General features: G+C 35.0%; 1 protein-coding gene across 3 annotated transcripts in view; it reads left to right on the top strand.

Annotated features, from left to right (window-relative positions):
• Tnks (tankyrase) overlaps nt 1-16,508 on the top strand; it is a 637,218-nt gene that overhangs the window by 86,881 nt on the left and 533,829 nt on the right. For all 3 annotated transcript variants that reach the window (XM_090377953.1, XM_090377952.1, XM_090377954.1), the window contains exon 6: nt 11,949-12,135. In XM_090377953.1, coding sequence (XP_090234079.1) covers nt 11,949-12,135 — 187 coding nt within the window. The remainder of the gene's footprint in view (nt 1-11,948; nt 12,136-16,508) is intronic.

Genomic DNA, 16,508 nt, shown 5'->3' with positions numbered 1-16,508 from the left:
AGACATTTATAAAGAATATTTGTTATGCAAAAGGAGAATGAATGACAGTGAAGAGAGGTACATAAATTTAGTTTTCATTATTTTGTAGTTTTGTTTGTATGTCCACAAGAGGAAATGTGTGTTTTTGTTTCAGGAATTTTTCTAGCAGGGATAAGGAGGTGATTATCCCCTTGTATAAGGCAATGGTCAGGCCACACCTTCAGTACTGTATACAAGTCTGGAGGCCTCATTTTAAGAAGGATATAGAGCTGTTGGAATGAGTACAGGAATGAGTACAGATAAGGGCAACAAGATTAGTGAATGGAACAAAGGGGTGCTCTTACAAAGAAAGGCTTAAGTTTTGCAAATTACAGTGTCTGGAGACTAGGCACCTGCGAGATGATCTGATAGAGGTGTATAAAGCCTTGAATGGTTTGAGCATGCTCAATGCTGATGGGATTCTTCCTCTTGCTCAGAATAATCGCCCAAGAGGGCATAAATTCAAATTGAGGAAAGACAGTTATAGGATAGATGTACGGAAGTTTCCTTTTAGCCAGCGGGTGGTTGATTTCTGGAACAAACTTCCATCTGTCATTGTAGAAGTTGATAGCTTAAATAGATTCAAGGCAGAACTAGACAAACATTTGGACCCGGTGGATGGGTGAAATTAGAAGATTTTTTTTTTTTTGGCTGATGCTATATAAGCTTGCTTTCTTGCATCATGTGCCTTTGCTGACACTAAACAAAGCTAGCAGAGCAAGTGTAGCAAGGGTTTCTTGCATGCTCTAATGGGAATCCTCTTTACAGATACTCTACGTATGAATTGCACAGGAGTTTTTATACTAAGTGAGTGTTGTGTGATGGTAAGAAAACTGATAGGCCTAATGTGAGCAACGAAACAGCAGAACTAATGTTGCCAAATTGAAGCAGTGCAGAAGAAAATCAAGAATGTAGACACTGATATTTTGAGAATAAAACAGGGAATGTTATCAACTTCAGTTTTATATATGGAGTGGTGAATTAGTTATTTTTATAACTCAGTTCATGTGTTTAAGAGACTTAAACACATGAACTGTGCTTAGCAGACAAGTAGGAATTATATCAAAATACCACATGAATGAAGGGGTTTGATTAAACCTACCTAAATGTGCAAGCCAGAGTTTGATGTCAAAGCTTAATGGTGACAAGATTTTTATAGTGAATCTTAAAGTACTGTGTTGTTTTAATGTTCAATCAATAGTATAGCAATTGCTTAATTATTGGTACTCATCTGTGAGCACCGATAATTACCGATAATTGCTATACTATTGATTGATTTTTATATATTTGGTTGATTCTTGTAAAGATATGCAATAGTGACTCTTTTTAGTTTGGTAAATTCTGTCCAAACTAATGAGAAGGGTAAATAGGCCGTTTTAGCTGATGAGTTCCTATATACCCTGTATAATTTGTGTTTATTTTTAAAGGCCAAAGAAAGTTGGGTGGTCCATCAGCCCTTAGAAGTGGAAGAATAAGTTGAATGTTTAGAGGTGGATATCTTAGTAATTGATGAAAGCTATGTAGTGAGAAAAAAAAGAAAGAAAAGTATGCAATCTCATCTAAATGAGATAGGTTACTATAATGAATAAAATAACTAAAGAAATTAAGTAGAACTAATGGCTGAACTGGAAGAAGCTCATGGCTTTTGCGGCCCTGAGCAGGAGTCACAATTTGGGGCTAATTTAGGTGTTTTACACAGTCATGAGTTTCATCAGGATCACTCTACTTTTAGGGAATTTTTTAATTAATCTATTTTATGCATTCTGGTAACCTATCTTATTTAAAAAATGAATAGCAAATGCTTAGAAACCGGTACTCACCTTGTATAAATCTGCAATAAAATTTTTTTTTGGTAGATGGTGGTTAAATTTAGGTTGGAAGAAGCATTAAAAAGAACTAAGGCGGGGAATGGGGTGAAAATATTTTAAACAGATTTTAAAATGAGCGCAAGGAAGTAGAAATGCAGATCTCCAATTCCTTGGTTGTCATAAAGAGGTTAAAAAATGTAAACGAAAAAAAAGAGAAGACCGGTGGTGCCAATAGTCGTTACGAGGGACTTTCGTGAGTAAACCGTCATCAGTTGGCAAATGGAAGAGAAGTGAGTGCGTGTTGTATTTAAAGTTATCTAAACTCCCATGATGCTCTTTTTGACACGTGGGAACTTTAGCCGCCAGAGGTTCCAAGCCGGTGAAAGGTTGAAGGAAAGTTTAGCGTTAATAATGTTGAGATCAGAATGGTGTCGGTACCATTCGATGGTGAGGGCTTCATATTGAAGAATTCTGTAGCTCGATCTAAGTTTAATAATAGTGATGGCAGAGTCAACAAGGGGGGTGTGGTTGTGGGTTTGAGCATGGGTTGTTAACTCAGTGCAGGATTGACTTGTCTTGAAACTGTTGAAGTGGTAGTGTGCGCGGGTATTGGAAGTTGTGGAGGAACCGAATTTGGTGGTAGTGCTGCCGATGTAACAGGTGTCGCAGTTCGGTTGGCATTTTATGAGATATATTAAGTTATTGAGATCACTGATGGGATATTTGTGTGTATCTTTGTAAGAATTAAATAGGGAACCTAGTTTATTGTAAGTAGAGAAGGTGAGGGAGATGTCGGTATCTTTGAATGTACGTCGGAATTGTGCTGCGAGTTCACTATGGTAAGGGAGAACTATGCGAGTATTTGTCTTTAACCTCTTTATGACCAAGGATTGGAGATCTGCATTTCTACTTCCTTGCACTCATTTTAAAATCTGTTTAAAATATTTTCACCCCATTCCCCGCCTTAGTTCTTTTTAATGCTTCTTCCAACCTAAATTTAACCACCATCTACCAAAAAAATTTTATTGCAGATTTATACAAGGTGAGTACCGGTTTCTAAGCATTTGCTATTCATTTTTTAGTCAGATTTATCACGGTATTATAAGGTTACTATAATTTCACTATTGCCTATCTTATTTAATCATTTTCTGAGGTAACACGTAGTAGACATCCAGTGGAAAGCACTAGGTGTAGTGACTTTGTTTTTATCTTAAAAATTAATTAGACATCCAGAGAAGTATTATGTTTATATTATATCATATATAACAAATGTGTATGTCATACACATTTGTTATACACAAATGTGTGATAACAAATGTATAAATGTGTGCGGCTGGGTTGTGTAACATACTTGGCTATAAGTGTAATACATATTGGCCATAAATACATAATATAATTATTGCTGAGTTGCAGGGGGAAGGGTACCAAGTATAATAAGAGTGCTTGCGCAACCCATAGAATACACGGTCTTAAAATTAATACATAGTAATACGTAAGAGATAATGAATGAATTAATAAATGTACATTACTGTATTTTTATTAATAAATATGCATTACTTAATTTTTATAGAATTTTAGTATTACATTGTTGCATATAGTACCAGAGTAGTCCCAAAGAATGCAAAATCCTTTGCAATTTCCATATGGTGATCTATTCTTTGTTATATTTTTTTATGCCAGTTTGAGTGGTTAGTATTAGCTAGTGGAATATTTTTTTTCAATGATTAATATAACTTATCATTGCGTCTCCGTAGCCAGTTGGGCAGGAGCAGCAGTGCGTAGCACACACTTCTTGATTAGACTGGAGTTCGAGCCCATGACCACCAAATACGGAGGATGTGGAAAGGTCAGGGAATGACCACCACATATCCCCGGAGCAATATGGCCTTAGTTGCTAAAAACCAAATAACAAACAACATAACTTATAATTTATTACTTTTTTCTTGGGCTGTTTTCACTTTTTATATTAATTGGGCAAGTTAGTGAAAATTATCTGTAGGAAAAAAAACCAACTTAATTCATTTAAGTCATGACTATGTCAATTTTAATATTCCTTAATGATTGTTTTGACTTTTGATCTGCATTTATTTGTGTTAAAATTTGAGAAGTATGGTCATTGGGGAAAAAAAAAATCAGTCAGGTCTCATTAATGATGTATGCATTTTTATTTATTAATTATTACTTTTTTAAAATAAAACTGCAGATAAAATGATATAATTTTCATTATTTCATAACTCACAAATCTTTACAGAAAAATTTAACTGTAGTTACTAAAGTGCAATATAGTCATCAAACAATAAACAAAAATAATCTCAAAGAGAAGAAAGCACCACTTATCCCTTGGGTAGGGAATAAGTATTAAATGCACAAGATTACCTTTGAAGAGATGGGTATACTACTAGCTAACCATTCATGCTTTTCTTTCAGAGATGCTCTCAACAAAATCATTAAAACTTAAAATAATTTTTATTGATATTTTCTATCAGTGTATTTAAATTCTCAGTTGTTATAGGAGAAGTCTCCCCTCTACATTCTTACTCTTAAATCCATGTAATGATTACAATACAGTATGACATGAGTCTGGCATTCCTGTCAGGGTTAAAATATGTGTAAGCTATCTTCCACAGGAGGTAGCTATTGTTGGTGACTCCATTGTCAAGGAAACAGGAAATGTGTTGTGCAAAAAAGTATAGGTGAAATAGGACCACGAGAGTATATCTCTCGTTGTCCTATTTTATTGGTGTTGTTGATGTTGTAGAGCAGCTATTATCTTTTAAGGGCACAAAAGGTGATATTCTTGTACACATTGCTAGTAATGATATTAAGGGTAGGAGATTTGAGGACAAACTTAAACAAGTACAGTGTAATATTGTGAAAAAGTTGCAAGTTCGGATAAAAGTTGAAAGTGTTTTAATTTTCTAGACATGATAGCAAGGCGTACACAGTAAGAGCCTTATCAATCAGTTCAGCCCTTGGAGAGACTGTGCACATGAGATAAAATTTTTCTCATCATGATCTGTACTTGTTAACAGGAGAGACTGTTTTTACAGGGATGGGATACACTTGAATAGAAGGGGTGCAAGAATATTTGCTAATGTATTGAGGCAGTTTTGGTGGGTCAGAAGGCTGCTGCTTTGGGGATGATAAACATTCTAATAGTTTTACAGCAGCTGCATGCAGAGATGAAATTGATTCTTGTGCTGCTTCTATTGGGATTCACAGCAACAAAGAAAGCAAGGTTTGTAATTACAAGGCCTGGTAGTGGCCCTCATGGGATAAGCAATTACATGGGAGGTGTTGCGGTTATTAGGAGTAAAAACAGGTGCACATATACTTGTATTGTACACTAATGCTAGGACTATAGTAAATAAATTTGAGACATTTGAAGTATTGGTCAGGTCATCAAATGTGGACATGGTAGGAATATCAGAAACATGGTGCCACTCAGATGAAGGGATTGCAGAATTTGAATATGGAGCATAACTCCATATTCAAATTCTAATTCTTCCTATAAATGTATCTGTACATTTACAGGAAGGACAGACAGGATTGGGGGAGGAGTTATGCTCTTGGTTAAGAAGCATATAGACTCAAAGGCAGTGCACCTAGTTGACATTGTGGACAGTGTAACATTGAGTCAGTTTGGTGTGACCTCACCACTAGGAAAACAAAAATGAAAGTCGGAGTTTGTTATAGTCTAAATGATTGTGATGAGTATAACAAATAACTATACCAACAAATAGAGTGGGTTTGTAAACCAAAATGTCTTATAATGGGGACTTTAACTTTCGAAAGATATTGACTGGAACTTGTTTGTTGGTCACTTGCACAATAGCAGAACCTTTCTGGTTTTATTAGATGACTGCTTTTTACACCAGCATGTTGGAGAGGCAACAAGAGGAAGCAGCACTCTTGATCTAATTATCAGTAGTGACTCGTCATGCATTAAAAACTTGAAGATTAAATAATCACTGTATGACAGTGATCACAACGTATCAGTGTGGGATTTATGTAATGATGTAACTACTGTAAAGGGAAGGGATTTTGCTTTTTGTCAAGGTGGCTTCAGTAGCCTTAGACAGTTTTTAAATTCTTTTCAGTGGCACCAACTGATAATGTTATCAATTGCAAATTCTAAATGGGAAGCATTTGGGAAAGTAATTGTATTTTAGCATTAGCATTAGTAGAGGCATATGATGCAAGAAAGCAAGCTTATTCAGCATCAGCCAAAAAAAAAAAAAAAAAAAAACACAACCACTACTCCCATTTCACCCCTCCGTTCATTCGAAATACCTGTCCAGCTGAGCCTTAAATTTGTTTAGGCTATCAACTTCAACAACAAGTGATGGAAGTCTATTCCACAAACCAACTGCCCGCTGGCTAAAGGCAAATTTCCGCACATCTGTCCGACATCCGTCCTTGCTCAATTTGAATTTATGCCCTCTCAGGTGATTATTATGAGCAAGAGGAAGAATCCCATCGGCATTGAGCATGCTCAAGCCATTCAAGGCCATGAGATGGGTGACAGAGGAAAAAATGCATGAGACGATTATAAATTATCAGAGGGGATACAGAAACAAGTCATGTTATCTGTTTACTGTTGGCAACTTAAAACTTCAGCCTGGTGACCAATATTTTACAGTTCAGTGTAGGCTGTGAGGTTGAATTGTAAGTTCTTTTTTTTATAATCGCTGTAATTTGTATCTTTTTAAGGAGTGGTGTGGCTTTTGATATATGAATACCAAACTGGCAACAGCATTTATCTATCTGATTTGATTAGAGGGGAAAATACATATTTGAAGAATGTTCAGTTCAAATAAATATTTGAAGTATGTTCTTGAAGACTGTTCATTCTTGAAATCCATTACACTGTTGATTTTACAGAACTTTGTTTGCATGCACAATGGTTGTCAGTCTAGTGTTTGTAATTTGGGGAGTGATCTGGTAATTTTTCACCAATTGTGGTTTCTCAAGTTTTGTTGCTCCGATATGCTGGTACTGACTAATTTATATTTCATAATTAATTTTACACATGGATCATAGTTACTCACATAAATAAATATAAATGCTTTTAATCTTCACAGAGTTTAATTATTAACAGACCATCAAGTATCATAATGTTAAGTTTTATTGATATCAGCTGCTTTGGGAATTTGACATTATATGAATTTAGCATTAACAAGCATCAATGATGTTTTAGTTCACTTTCCACGTGGGCCTTATAAAAATTATTCGCGGGCCAGATCTGGCCCGCAAATAATTTTTATAAGGCCCATGCGGAAAATGAACCAAAACAGCACCGATCGCCACCGTGTGTACAGGCATGCAAGCGTCCAGCTCGACTGTATCAAACATGTACATGTGGTTCAGTACAGTCATATGTGCACTAAATACAGTTATGTATTTTGATATAACTTGTTCATTGCATTGAATTAATTATTAATTTGTATTGAATTTAAAAAAAGTCATTCTTCAAAATGTTCCCAAAGGGAAAATCGATTTGGAGTGTCGTGTTTTTGATTCAAGGTGGACGGAAGTCTATTTCTTCATTGATTACCACGAAAAAGCAGTGTGTTTGGTGTGTCAGGAGACTATGTGAGTTTTTAAAAGAATATAATTTAAAACGACACTGATTCCAATCATAAATCTTTTGATCAACATAAAGGAGTACTGCAAAAAGAAAATGTTCAAAGTTACAAAATGAATTAAGAAAACAATAAAACATACTGAAAACGTATCAGTCAAGAAATTTATCTGCTGTACATGCCAGATATCAAGTTGCACATTTGATCACTTTTGAAAGTAAACCATTCAATGATGGTGAATTTGTTAAGCGTTGTTTGTTAAAAGTTGTGGAAGAATTTGTCCGGAGAAACGAACAATGATACAAGATATTAGTTTGTCTCGACAAACAGTTATTCGAAGAGTAGAAGATATTGGAAAGAATTTGTCCGAACAACTTTTGGAAAACATAAAACAAATGAAATATTTTAGTGTGGCACTGGATGACAATACTGATGTAAACGACACAGCCCAACTCCTTCATACGTGGAATTAATGATAATTTTGTACCAGTTGAAGATTTAACTGATCTACAGAGTATGCGCGGAACAACTACAGGTGAAAATCTTTTTGAAAATTTTTGCCAATCTGTCGAAAAGTTAGGATTAAATATTTAAAACCTGGTACGAGTCACAACTGGCGGTGCGAAAAATATGATTGGTAAAAACATTGGGCTTATGGGTAGAATAACCAAGAAAATGATAGATATTGGAGCTGAAACTCCGATTGGAATTCACTGCATTGTGCATCAAGAAGCTCTTTATGGGAAAGTATTGGATCTCCAACACTTTATGAATGTGATTATTTCAGCTGTAAATTTTACAAGATCACATGTCCTTAAAGTGGCTTTCAGACATCACTGAATGTTTCAACACAGAAAAAGGGAAACCAATAAAACAACTATCAAGTATGGAGCGGCTGTTTGATCTTGTAATTCATACATACATTTCTAGTCATTTAAATGCTCTTAGTTTAAAACTACAAGAGAAAGGAAAATTGGTCTGATTTGTTTGGTGACATCAAATCATTATCAGAATATTTTAATCTCAGTTGTTATTATTTTAATCCCAGTTGAGCAAGACAATTTATTTCATTTTGAATGTGGTACTGAGCTAAGGGAGAAACACATTTCCAAAGAATCGTTGCCTTTCGTTATTACCATTACTTTTTGACAAGTTTGAAAGTCGATTTTTTAATATAAAACACCATGAAAAAACATAAGCTTTTGTTTGAGAACCCATTTATGTAATTCTATGGCTGAAAACTACAATCCTAGATTGCAACTTTAAATTATTGATCTTCAAGCCGAAATATGATTCAAAAATAAGTATATAGACTGCAAAAATAAACTATTTGAATTCTACAAGGCTTTCCCATCTGAATATTTTCCACTAATAAAAGGAAATGCCATGAAAATGGCTACTTTGTTCAGATCAACGTATGTTTGCAAGCAGATTTTTTTCACTCGTAAAAAATATTTAAAAAGAAACAAAATAACAGATGAGCATTTTTTTTTTTTTTTTAATGAGAACCCCAAACATGAGAAGTATTAGAAAGGTTGAGAAGACAAAAGAAAGTATTGGTTGACATTGTGAAGGAAGGTTGTTCCAAAAAGCAGAAGTTGAATGAATAAATTAGGAAGATGAAAAGTTGGTTCTGTGAGTTTGAAGTTGGACAGTAAATGGATGTTGGTTGGTGGTGGCATGTGTTCGGATTGTTTTGAAAGAGAGAGCGGGAATTATAGAAGCAAATTCAGAAGAACAGTGCCCATGAAAGTATCTGTAGAAAAGGCATGCCGCAGAAACATCTGTAGAAAAGGCATGCAGCATTAATGACTCATATCTAACTGTTAGAGATGAGTCATTAATTAATCTAACTGCCCACTTCTGAATGGAATCTAGAAGCCTGAGAGAGGTTTTGTGGGCACCACCCCAGATGTGGGAACAATACTCCATGGTAAGGCATATTTCCGATTTGTACAGAGTGAACAGCTGTTTGGAAGAAAAGTAACGTCGAGAGCAAAAGAGAAAGCCAATTTTTTTAGATGCAGAGGAAACAATATTTGTAATGTGCTTGTGCTAAGAGAGATTAGAATTTCAGGGTAATCCCCAAAAGAGAGATATAACATCTAGCCTAGAAATCGAAGTGTCACCAAAGATAAGCATAGGAGCAGAAGAATCCTTTTTGTGAGATATAAGACAGGACTGAGTTTTAGAAGGATTGAAATCAACTAAGTTGTCTTTGCCCCACTGGAGATTGACATTTCCGGAATTGATTGTGGATATTCGAGAAGTTGAAGCTGATTGAGCAGGGCAAAGTTTCTCAAACTGGAAAATGCAATGCAATGTGCTATCATCAATAAAACTATGGATAGGATTTCCGATCAATGAAAGAAGGCCATTAATATACAAGAGTAAAAGAATGGCGGGAAAGAACTGAATCTTGGGGGACACCAGCAATAGTAGTGAAGTTAGAAGACAGAGAACCATCTACCATCACCCTGCGTGACTGGTCAGAGAGAAAACTGGATAACCAATTACAAAAAAAACACTTGGCAAACCATAAGATGGAAGCTTGGTTAGAAGATCTTTATGCCAAATACGATTGAAAGCCTTTGAAATGTCAAGAGCAACTGCACGTATTTCACCAAAACTTTGGAATAAGAAATTGGTAACATAAGCCAGAATATCACCTGTAGATCGACACTGATGGAATCCATACTGGCAACCGTTGATCATACGGAAGGTTTCTAGATAGTTCAAGAGTTGACGGTTAAGTGATTTCTCCATTACTTTAGAAAGAGTAGAAGTAATTGGATGTGAGGGATTTGTCACCCTTTTTAGGAACTGGCTGGATATGAGCAAATTTCCAAGCAGAAGGAAAAACACCTTTGGAATAAGAAAGTGAAAAAGGTGGCATAGAATAGGAGTAAATTCAGGAGTGCAGGTTTTGAGAACAAGTGGAGAAATACCATTAGTACCTGGAGCTCCATCGAGAAATACCATCAGGATATAATCTTCATTATGTATTGAGATTGGCGTCACAAATTTGCAACCAAATTTTGAACAATTATTTAAAAATATCCAGCTTCAGTCATCTCATTAAATGATAAGTTTTGTCCAATAAATGTTATTGTGTATTGTACTTAATAAAATTTTTGAATATTTCAATTTTAGGTTTATCATTATATTTATTTGTTCACCTTAATATTGAAAAGCAGTGATCTTTTTCAGGTTGTAAACTTTCTAAAATGAGCATTTACAAGCAAAAGTAAAGTATTTTTTTTTTAAACAAAAGTGAAGTATTTCATACAGAAACAAAAGTAAGTCATATTTTTATAATTTCAATAAAATCTAAAAAATAAATCACTGACATAGATTTGTTGCACATAAAAGTGCTGGGAATTTGCATTTTTTTATATATAACTTGAAAAGAAAAAACAGTAACATGAAAATAGAAACCTGCTTTTACGAGTAACAAGATATAGAAAATGTGACAAATTTTTTTCTTGAATCACTGTGTGGCCCGCAAAACAAATCTAACTTTGAATATGGCCCCCATATGGGAAAAGGTTGGACACCACTGTCATAAACTACAGCACTTTTAATATGAATTCTAATTCTGGTTAGTATACTAAATAAAGTTCTATAACAAGGGAATTTTTACTTGTGACTTAAATGTTCCTGTAAAAATGTATGTTCATCCATAACTTTTTAAAATATTTATAAAAATATTTAAAAAATATTTATATCAAATAGAAAAATAAAGAAAGTTACATTAAGGTGATTAGGTTGCTTAAAACTTCCTTTTCTACAAATTAAAATACCAGAATAATATCACAAAAACTGACCCAATTCCACAAACTCACAAGGTTTGAAATTGAGCTAGATGGCCTCTGGTTATTGTGTTTGGATATACTTGTTTTAATTCCTGTCAGTTAACAAATTTGTTTAATTACCAAATAGTTTATTTTCTAACAAATAAGTAAGTAATATTTAATCAGGATGTATGGTACTGGTTCTGTTGCTTTGGGCCACTGTCATCAGTTTGCTCTGCAGAATAATCCTTCCATTCATATTTAACTATAAAACTTAATTAGGAACTTTATTATAAAGCTATCATTCATAGTTTTACTGTTAAGTTTCTTATATAGTTATTTTGATGCTTCAGAAGGTTGGTACAGGAATCTGATGTGAACATTAAGATCCAATTATAGTGTAAGTAAGATTACGTTCTAGTTTAATTAAAGCCTATTTTTTGATGTAGTGCAAGTCTGTATTTTTCTACGATTCCATAATTTTGATTTTCTCTCTGATATGTTGTACAGAATATATAATTGAAGTGTATAAGAATATATTATTTTTTTTTATGTGTGAATAAAGAAATTAAAATTGGTGGGACATATTTTATTCAAAAATTAGTTTATTCTTAATTTCATTTACATAGTTGTTTTTCTTATCTTATTTTATACATAATATTAAAATAATAATATTATGTATAAATAAAAATTCATATGGCTTTTTTTTTTTTTTATCTTAACAAAATTATTTTGTCTAATAGCATGGTGCAAATGTGAATGCCATGGATCTTTGGCAGTTCACTCCCCTCCATGAAGCTGCTTCAAAATCTCGAGTGGAAGTTTGTTCCTTACTGCTCAGCCATGGAGCAGATCCCACTTTTCTGAATTGCCATTCAAAGAGTGCCATTGATGTAGCATCAACCAGAGAACTTCAAGAAAGATTATCATGTAAGTTTGCATTTTCTGCTTACGACTTCCTTTTTATTCACAGGTTTTCTCTATAGACGGCCTCCGCTGCAAGATAGTGGCTGCATTATCTGTCACTTGCTTGAAAAGGTCCATATTAAAATCCTCTTAATAATGCAATAAATTTATTGTTCTTTTTAGGAGACACTGAAATAGCCAGGCTAAGGTGCAGGTAAGGTCCCCACAATTTTATCTCATAAACTGAAGAACTTACCTTGGATCACAGCTGTTTTTGGATCACATGTTTATGCCTTGTGGCGTGAGTTGCCTTAGTAATATTTCAAAATAACCCAATAATTTTCTTTTGATCAATTTATATTTGATCTGCTGAAGATTTAATATTAATGGATCAACAGAATCATGGAAGTTTAACGATTAAATTTCTGTCCCAGAGGCTGACAACTATGGCATAAAACTTTAATCTGTCATTGTAGATCTGTTCTACCTATATGGTTCAGGTTTTTCTCTTTCTATTCACAAAGCAGTGTATATGTTGTTGTTGTTATTTGGTTTTTAGAAGCATTAGCAACTAAGGCCATATTGCTCCGGGAATATGCGGTGGTCATTCCCTGACCTTTCTGCATCCTCTGTATTTGGTGGTGATGGGCTCGAACCGCGGTCTAATCAAGAAGTGTGTGCTACGCACTGCTGCTCCTTCCTACCTGGCTACGGAGGTGCCTCAGTGTATATGATGGTCATGTAGAAAATTACTTTTCAATACTTGTCCTCCATTCTGAGGGTAAAGAGGAAATACACAAAAAAAGGAAATCAGTTCTGGTCTCTAAAAAAAGCAATTTATAGGCTTCCTTGAGATCACATCATTTGAAAATTGATACCCACTCCTGATTTCTGAAGAGAAAACAATTCTGGGGGCCAGTTCTGGATTGTAGGGAGGGTTGTTTTAACTCCTGGAATCTGTAATCTCTTAGAGCAGCAATTGCTTTATAAGCCTTGTGTCTAGGAGCATTGTCACAAAGAATCAAGGTACATTGTGTCAGTTTCCCCTCTTCTCTTTTCCTTTTACAGTCCCAATTAAATTTTTGAAAATAGCAGCATAAGCATCTCTTCCAGGTGATTGTTTTTTTATGTGGCATATAGTTTATCAAAAGAATTGCTCCATATCTCAAAAATGGCAGCTGTGATCTTCCTGGTAGAGGATTGAGTCTTGAAATGTTTGGGTGATGGTGGCCCATGGCATTTCCATTGCATAGACTCCCGTTTTGTTTCCAGATTCCAGTGATGTGTCCGTGTTTTATCATCTGTTCCAGTTCGTGAATGAAATCCTTGTAGATCTGCATCGTGCATTTGTAAATTTTCCTCACAGGTTTGAGCCTCATACTGTTTCTAAATAGGTGTGAGCATTCTTGGAACCCAACAGGAACAGATCTGTGACTTGATCAAGTGGAAGTTAGTTAGTACCGATGGTCAGGTTTATGGAAGAGGTTAGTACCCACCTGTCAGAAATATTACACTCTGACAATTATAGACACTTTAATATGTCTGTCCTGCATAACCTTGATCTTCAGTTTTTGACACATTTCTTTCACTTCCATTGGTTTCCTCAAGCAGTGTCACCTTCTGTGGATTTTCAGTCCTATTTAAATTGCTTAGACCAAATTTTATTCAATATTCAGAAGGGACAGCATCGCTGTATACAGCTTTGTGCATTCCTGAATAGTTGATCCATTCACTTTTGTCAAAAATTGGTTGATGAATCTGTTCTTCAGTTTCTTGAATCTGTTTTTTCCTTTTGGTTGACTACCTAAATCTCTTTTTCTGCACTTCCCTGTATTGAATTGGACTTGTGCAAATAAGATAATACAGACATTTATTAAAGTATGATAAAGCTAGTTTTTTTATTATTATTTTTTTATGTATCATGCATATTTATAGGCAAGATAGATAACTTATTGAATGCCCTTGTATATTCCCTTCCCATGTATCTTTTTCTTCAGTCTTTCTTTCTGAAACTTTTTGTGTCTTGTGTTATTGGTCAGAATATGACATTCTTTACCTTTCGGTGTGTTTAAGTTCTCTTTGTTGGTTGATATGATACTCTTTGTTGTTCCACATGAAAGACTATAGTACAAATTGGAGCATTGTGACATTAGTTGCAAGTTATGAATAGAGGGTTGGGTGAGAAGACAGGGAGTGATTATCAATGATCATTGCTCTTCTCAGACTAATTTTATTAGTGGAGTGCCCCAAGTTTCACTACTGGACCCATTGCTCTTTTTACTGTTTATTAATGATATTGATGAGCCATATTAAGTTTGCCTTAGTTTGCTGATTATACAAAGTAATGCCTCTATTACTGCTAATACTATATCCACAATATGTGAGATGCAAGATGGTTCAATAAGTAAAGTTCAGGGCAAAAGCCCTGAACTTAATTATATCCATATTTACAATACAATTTTTATAACCATTAATTGCAAGTTCAGGATCGTATATTTGCAAACATAGTCCATTTGTCGGGATTATTTATTTCAGCAAACAGCATTCAATAGTGGAGATTCATTGTATTCGTTTCACACTAAGTTTTACACTATATATCATTGTACATCCCACTGCGCTAAAAGTGCTGTGAGAAAACATTAACTGAAGATAACATATTAAATAGCTGTATAAAATTATCTTGTGAAAAAAATAGGATTAATTGCTATTTTATTAGCAGCTATTTAATTTTTTACATCATAATAAATTTAATCACTTATTTGAAGCTCCTATTGTGGAAGCAGTATTGGGATATCTAACTGAATTTTATTTATCATAACCTGACCAAAGCATATGGAATTTCAATGTTTTTCAGTAAACTTATCAGCTTCTGTAAAAGTTTATGTAAGCAGACTTTTAACTGTTTTGTTGCACACATTTAGTACCTTGGCAGTTAAGAGACCTTATTCATTTGGTAGTTAAGAGAACCTTATAATTGATGAATACTTGGAATAATTTCAAAATTACTCATATTTTGGAATTTTGTTTTAAATTTTTGTGTACTATCTAGGAATGTAACTTGTGTAATGTGTTTTTTATAATAAGTAAATAAAATACAGGGTTGTTAAAAATAAAGTATCCCTATGTAGAGGTGTTTGTAGTGAGTTCTAAGGCTCATACTGAAGAGAAATTTGGACAACAGGTACAATAAAGAATGCGCTCGTCATTTATTGGAAAAAAAAATTAGTCACAAAATTTCATTGTATGGCACGTAACTATCTTAGTTACAATTATGCAAATAACTTACATTATTTGCATAATCCTAAGTTATTGCCACAGTGCCACTACTCAGCTCTACTGTATTGTATAAAAGCAAAGCAGTCTCTTCAAAGTCATAGAGTAGATGTTTTCCTGCACTACAGCAGCAATGTCAACAACGTTGCAGGAAAAGGTGCTATTGGTGAAGCTGTACTATCAGAACAGCAACAATGCAGCTGTGGCTATCAGAGAATTCCAGCATCAGAAGCGCATAAGGCATGGATTGATGGCTGTTTGTATTGTCCGCAAAATGATTGCGAAATTTGAAGCGGCAGGACATCTTGGTGTTCAGCCAGGTAGAGGTCGAAAACAAGTGGACTCCTCTTGTGTTGAATACGTGGCTGTGGCTGCTGTGGATTTATCAAGTCAAAGTCCATGTGGTAGCGCAAGTGTGCCAGCTGTTTCTTGTGAAGTGGACATGCCGTGTTTTTTTTTTTTTTTTTTGTGTTAGTTGTTAGCGCATTGGTTTCTGTGGCCATAATGCACCTCCCAAGGTTTTTGCATTTTACTCTGATCCAAGCCAGAGGCAGGATTCGAACCCATGACCTTTGGGTTGCCAGGCAGGCACTTTACCCACCTGGCTAGCCCAGTCAGCTGGACATGCCGTATTCCACTGTAAGGCTAGTAATGCGTCAGGTGTTGCAGTACTATCCTTACAAGATGCACATGCTACAGCAGCTAAAGCATGGTGATGCAGATATTCGTTTCGTATATGTACTTTAGTTTCTGGCACGAATGACAGTGGATATCACTTGGCTATGGAACATCCTTTGGAATGATAAAGCCCACTTCTGCTTAAATGGACAAGTGAATACGCACAATTGTCACATTTAGGCAACAGAAAACCCTCGAGTTATCCAAGAGGTTCTACTGCATTCTCCAAAAGTGACAGTGTGGTGTGGATTTATGGCCACATTCATGATTGGGCCATATTTTTTTGAACAGGTAACACTACTGGACCCCGCACCTGTTCCATCACTGGACAGCGATATTATGAAGTGTTGGAAAATTTTGCAATACCAGAGCTGCAATGATGTGGGTGCCTTCAGGATACCATATTCATGCAAGATGGTGCACCACCCCACATCCACTGTTGTGTC

The sequence above is a fragment of the Mastigoproctus giganteus genome, chromosome 7, assembly GCF_048544385.1.
Source record: "Mastigoproctus giganteus isolate SK-2022 chromosome 7, ASM4854438v1, whole genome shotgun sequence".
NCBI classification, from domain to species: domain Eukaryota; kingdom Metazoa; phylum Arthropoda; class Arachnida; order Uropygi; family Thelyphonidae; genus Mastigoproctus; species Mastigoproctus giganteus.
The sequence above is the reverse complement of the archived record's forward strand: the minus strand, read 5'-3'. Positions and strand labels throughout refer to the sequence as shown.